Source organism: Corvus brachyrhynchos, unplaced genomic scaffold (assembly GCF_000691975.1).
Source record: "Corvus brachyrhynchos isolate BGI_N302 unplaced genomic scaffold, ASM69197v1 scaffold255, whole genome shotgun sequence".
Taxonomy (NCBI): Eukaryota; Metazoa; Chordata; class Aves; order Passeriformes; family Corvidae; genus Corvus; species Corvus brachyrhynchos.
The window spans coordinates 2,978,629-2,984,004 of record NW_008238358.1 but is presented as its reverse complement, the minus strand read 5'-3'; the positions used below and the strand labels follow the sequence as shown (position 1 = coordinate 2,984,004).

General features: G+C 39.7%; 1 protein-coding gene across 3 annotated transcripts in view; it reads left to right on the top strand.

Moving 5' to 3' along the window:
- Positions 1 to 5,376, top strand: part of UBE2E3 (ubiquitin conjugating enzyme E2 E3) — a 56,061-nt gene that overhangs the window by 46,240 nt on the left and 4,445 nt on the right. For all 3 annotated transcript variants that reach the window (XM_017735787.1, XM_017735789.1, XM_017735788.1), the window contains one exon: positions 4,228 to 4,360. In XM_017735787.1, the coding sequence (XP_017591276.1) occupies positions 4,228 to 4,360 (133 nt within the window). The remainder of the gene's footprint in view (positions 1 to 4,227; positions 4,361 to 5,376) is intronic.

Here is a 5,376-nt window from a genome sequence, read left to right as displayed (position 1 = left end):
TGTTCAGCAGAGTTAGGTTTGAAAGACCTGGTGTGAACCCTTGGGCCTCTAAAGTTTAACCTCATGTCTTTTCAAATTCACCGTCTGAAGCCACACTTGTAAATTAAATCTATTCAGTGGACTAGCTTGGCTACAGCATGGTTATAAATCCTTTGTCTTATCTGAATCAGGTATCCCCGAGTGAAGTGACAAAATGGATATTTGCTTAGGAAGCAGATGCAGACAGTTCACTCTAATTTATTTTTAAAAAGCAATCCATGTTTAATGTATGAAGTAAACCCCCCTAATTTTGCAAATAATATTTTTTCATTTCAATTAAATTGCTTTGTTATTTTGTCTGAGATTTGTTTAGCCCATATTGCAAAAAATTAATCAAGTGGACTTTTTATTGAGAATACAGTATTGGTGCCTTTACCAAATTTGTGATGTTCTGAAGCTAATTTAGGAGGACAGCAGGCTGTTCTCAATGGGCTGCACTTGTATGCTCTGTAGCTGAAACACTGAAGTTGTCATCAGACCTGTTGCTCCATCAAGATTTTGTGTTTTAAAGGACTAGATAGAGGAGGATTTTTTGTCCATGTAGATTCTACAAGGGAGGCTGGAAGGAGTTGGGTCTGTCTGATGAAAGGAGAAGGGGAAGAAAACCATGGAAGTTCCCCATTGTAGTGCTCTGTCTGGAGTGTTCTGTCCAGTGGGGCAGAGAGCGCGGAAGAGTCGTAGGCTGTCAGTCATCACAGTTCTCAGGGTGTAAGGTGAGATGCTTGCAGCCTGTGCTTGCAGTAGGAAAGTCTCTTGAACACCGTGAGAGCTTCTGGGAATGGAGAGCTCAAAGACATCCCCTAGAAGGCCTCCTGTGCTTTAGTGCCCAACAGGAGGACAGTATTTCTACTGGTTGTATCAATAGAAAATATTAATAGAAATATTCAATAGAAAATATTTTCAGTAGAAAATTATGGACAGAGTAAAGCTTCCTTATTCCCAGTTTTCAGCCTGGGTTTTTTGCTGTTCTCTGGGAATGGAGAAGCAGCTCCCTCCCCATGTCTTTCTGCAGCCCTGAGCCGATGCTCTGCAGTGATGGGGAGCCGAAGGCCCTGCCTGCAGCGGGGCTCCGGCTCTCGCTCGCAGCTCGGACACCACCGAGGTGTGAGCTGAGGCAGGGCTGCACTTTGTGCTCTGCCTGCAGGCAGCCAAGTGGGTGTAACCCCGCTGGCCTGTCCTTGTGGGAATCACTGCAGGGGCTGACGCTGCCGGGAACAGGTCTGCTGTCCTCTGCTGAGTCGTAGAGAAAGTGGGTTTGTTTGCTTCCAGAAAAGATTACTTTGGCATATATACAGAAGACAAAAGTTGAGTATGGCTGGCTGGGGATGATTCCTAGTGGAATACACAGGTTGCAGAAGTCAAATGAGATGTCTTGACTCTGGTCTGTAGTCTTGTGTCTCCTCAAACCAATAATGTAGCAATTGCAGGGATGTTTAGTGAAGCAGGTGTATCTAGCTAGCGAAGCAGGCGTGTCTTTTATGCCACTTGGAAGTGAGACACCACTTGGGCTGTTAAATACAAATTTAACAAATCTCAATCAGATATAATGATTTAGCATTTTAAAATTTTCTCCTTTCTCTGAGTGCACTTATTGTTGAAGCTTTGTGTTTCTGTTGACATTGCAGCAATCTTTCCTCAGCAGTTAGGATGAGTTTCAAACAGCATTTTCTTCTGCTTACAAGGTTAGGGCCTTGCAACTCTTCTCGTATTATAGCCCCATCCTTTCCTATATTTCTGGTGGTAGCATGGAGGAGGAGAGGAGATAGTAACAGGCAGAGGGCCATGGCACTGGGCTTGTTGCTGCCAGCTCATAGATGCCCATGCTCTGAGTTGGTAAGTGATTACCAAATAGTTTGACCCTGGACTGGTGCTGCACTTAATCATGACTGATTCATTGGGCTGAAATATGTCACTGATTTGATACATCCATTTCATTAATCTGATGGAATTGCATCCAGCTGTTAGAGGTGTATGAAAGAAAAGTACCTGACATGCAGGGCAAGAGCACTAACCTCTGCATTAAACTATAAAACAGTCATTAGGACATCTAATGCTGAAATTAAATTGCTCCACAGAAATTTGGTTTTCAAGCACAATACTAATTAGCTGTAAGCTTGATGAATGTCAAGAATTAATTGAAACATTTCAATGGCCTGTGTGGGTTTTAAATATTGTCATTATTGCCCCAGTATTTTCAGTTCTTACACTAATTGCTTTTTAGGGATCATGAATAAAATTGTCTTCTGGAGTGATTGAAGGTACAAATGGTTCATTGCATTACCAAAAATGGACCTGTTTCCTTCTGGATTTCCCTTTTTTTCCTTAAAATGCATCTAGTATTTTTCTTCCATTTTTATGCATGCATTGCAAATAGAAAGTAAGATTTTAGACCCAAACTTTATTTTTGACAGCACTTGTATGTTTTCTTTCCTAGCTGTGCTCTGGAGGCCAGCATTCTCTTGTTACCTACTTTCATTTTGGCGGCAGGAAAATAGCTACAGCTTCATAAAATAATTTTTTGTTTTTAATTAAATAGGATGTCATCCAAATTTCATGATTATTTTATCCTGTTTGTGAAAGAACTGCAACATTTGGTACATGAAATGTCTGCAAGATAAAAAACATCTTGGAAAATTATTAATTGAAAGAGAATTCATAATCAAAAACAGCATTTGTTTTTTTCTCAATTATGATCTTAATGTAAAAATAGCTGAATTTTTCATGTGGGGATTGCAGATCCATAGTGCAGACTGCTCATGTTCCTTGTCTCTGATGAGTGTCTCGGTGTTGGAGTACCCAGTAAGCGTGAGTGTCCAGCAGGGCGTTACAGACTGCAGACATACGTATGACGGATACATGGGGTGACACGATGTAGGGAGAGCCTTAACACTTGTAGGGAGGCTCCTGTGTGTGTCGTGCGATTCCAGAGCCACAAATCCCCAGGCTGCAGTGTGGTGCCATGCCTCGTCGCTCGCTCCATGTGCAGTCACATGTGACAGTCCTGGGGGCTTGTTCCTTGGCACCACAGAGGGAGAAGGATGGGGCTGCTTCAGCATGTCTGTGAAATGGAGGTGGTGCCTGGGAAACTGTCTAGGAGGGGAGAATGGAAAGGATCTTTTGCAGTGCTGTGTTATTGACTTATCTGCATAGACGTGATCAATCCACTGTGTCAATCCAGCATGAGCTCAGTGCTGTTGCTCTCTATAGCAGTCAGTTCAGTAAGTTTGGATCTCAGCAGGGCAGATTCAGGGCCCTTTGTGGAAGGCTAGGTTAATTTTTATCTAGACTTGCTTAAAGATTTGATTTTTTTTGGTGGTGGTTTCTGTGGCGGGGAGGAGGGGGAAGGGTTTATTGTTTGGTTAGGATTTTTTGTGAGGAGGTTAGATGGTTATTGTGTGATAATAACATTAGTGATAGCTCAGAAGTTGAGAAAATTCTGGTCCCTTATCCATTCTTTCAAAGCTTTTCTTTAGTAATTAATTATGCAGTAACCCTTCCCCTAGTGAGAAATGCATTCAGTATTGTACTTCTTAAAATAAAGTATTTTTGGCTCGTCTCATTGCCGATTGCCCAGAGGCATAACACAAATATATCCTGAAGAAAACAGTTATTTGGAATGACAGTGCTGTAAGAAGCTCAATTCCATGTTACTTGATTCTCTCTCCCTTCCCTAGTTTTGCTGCCCAAGGGTGTAACACTTCACTCTAGCCTACAAAACAAGTAGCAATAAATGGGTATCCATATGCTTGAAAGCCACATTTTTTATGAAGATGTGATCTGTTAAATGCTTGGAGAAGATGAATGTGGTCAAGACGTAAAACTCCTTTTGTGTATGAATATGATGTCATTGAGAGGATGATTTAGAAAGGGTGATGAAAGTGATGTAGAACCTCAGAGCAACTACCTACTCAAGAAAATAGATCTGGGGGTAGGTTTCAGACAGTGAAAGTCCCACAGTTCATGGTCATTCTGTTTCATTGGTGTCTCTCCAAAAGGACAGCAGAGTCCCAGCTTTTGTGCCAGTTTAAAACACTGAGTCCACTGAAATCAGTTGGAAATTCGGCAGGTGTTAAAAATTGTCAAATGGTTTTTATTAAACAAAATGAATGCCCAAGGAAATCCATAAAATGCCTCTCTCAAAGGTACATCTGACTCTTTCTTTCCCTCTTCTCTTTTTCCTTTACACAGTGCCGGTCCTAAAGGAGATAACATTTATGAATGGAGGTCTACTATACTTGGGCCTCCTGGTTCTGTATATGAAGGAGGCGTTTTCTTCCTGGATATCACATTTTCATCTGACTATCCATTCAAGCCACCAAAGGTAAGGGTAAGGTTTTTATTGTGCTTATCATTTTTTAATGTGAGAAGAATGCAGCTTGCAGCCAAGTGAGGGCTCATCACTTTCTGAATATCAAATTTGTTTATGGTCTCTTGAAAACTACAAGGTCCAAAATCTTGGCTTGCAGTCTCAGAAAAATCCTGTCTAATTTACTTCTTGATTACCACAGTCAATACTGATTTCCAAACTTCACCAAGTGATAAATGAGATGAAAATTCTGATCAAGAGGTAAGATTCAAGAAATTGTAGTTCTATTAGAAGACAACACAAGACTTTCTTGTGTTTCCTTCTTCTCATTCTAGCTACTAAAATGCATGTATAATAGTCTTTTCTGTTATGAGCCAGATTCTATATTAAATATTATCATGTAATTTTTAACAAAATGAGAAAAAAACTAAAATGAGTTCACATAGAAAACTGGAGTGTTATATTGTGACTTAAAACTGGGTAAATTAGTGTGATGAATTTCCATTATTTTAAAATGTCTATTTACTACTGCTAAAACCAGCAATCTTGTTTGATAATGTTTTTGAGCAAAAGCTATTTTTATTAAATTAAACTAATCTTAAACTAAAATGTTAATTCCTTGCTCAGAAATAGTATGGACACCTAATAAATTGTAATTTACTAATGGATATGAAAGAATTTAAAGGTCATTCCCTTTTCCCCTCCCTTAATGCCATATTACAACTCTTGACCAAGTCACCAGAAAAGACGCTGCAAAACTCTCACAACTTCACTGCATTCTACCACACAGCATTCTATGACTTACAGCTTTGGGGGCTATAACTTTGTTACTATAAATTTAATACCTTTTTTCATTACCAGAATGATTACAACGTAAAGAATATACACTCTGTATTTCACATTTCTCTGTAACCCACAGCATTTCATATGTTCTGAATTAAGAATGTTATACTGAAGTGATGCACAGTTTTAGACAAATTCCTCATTCAAATCTTGTAGATATTTTTAGAGCAGGATACTTTTGGAATTTT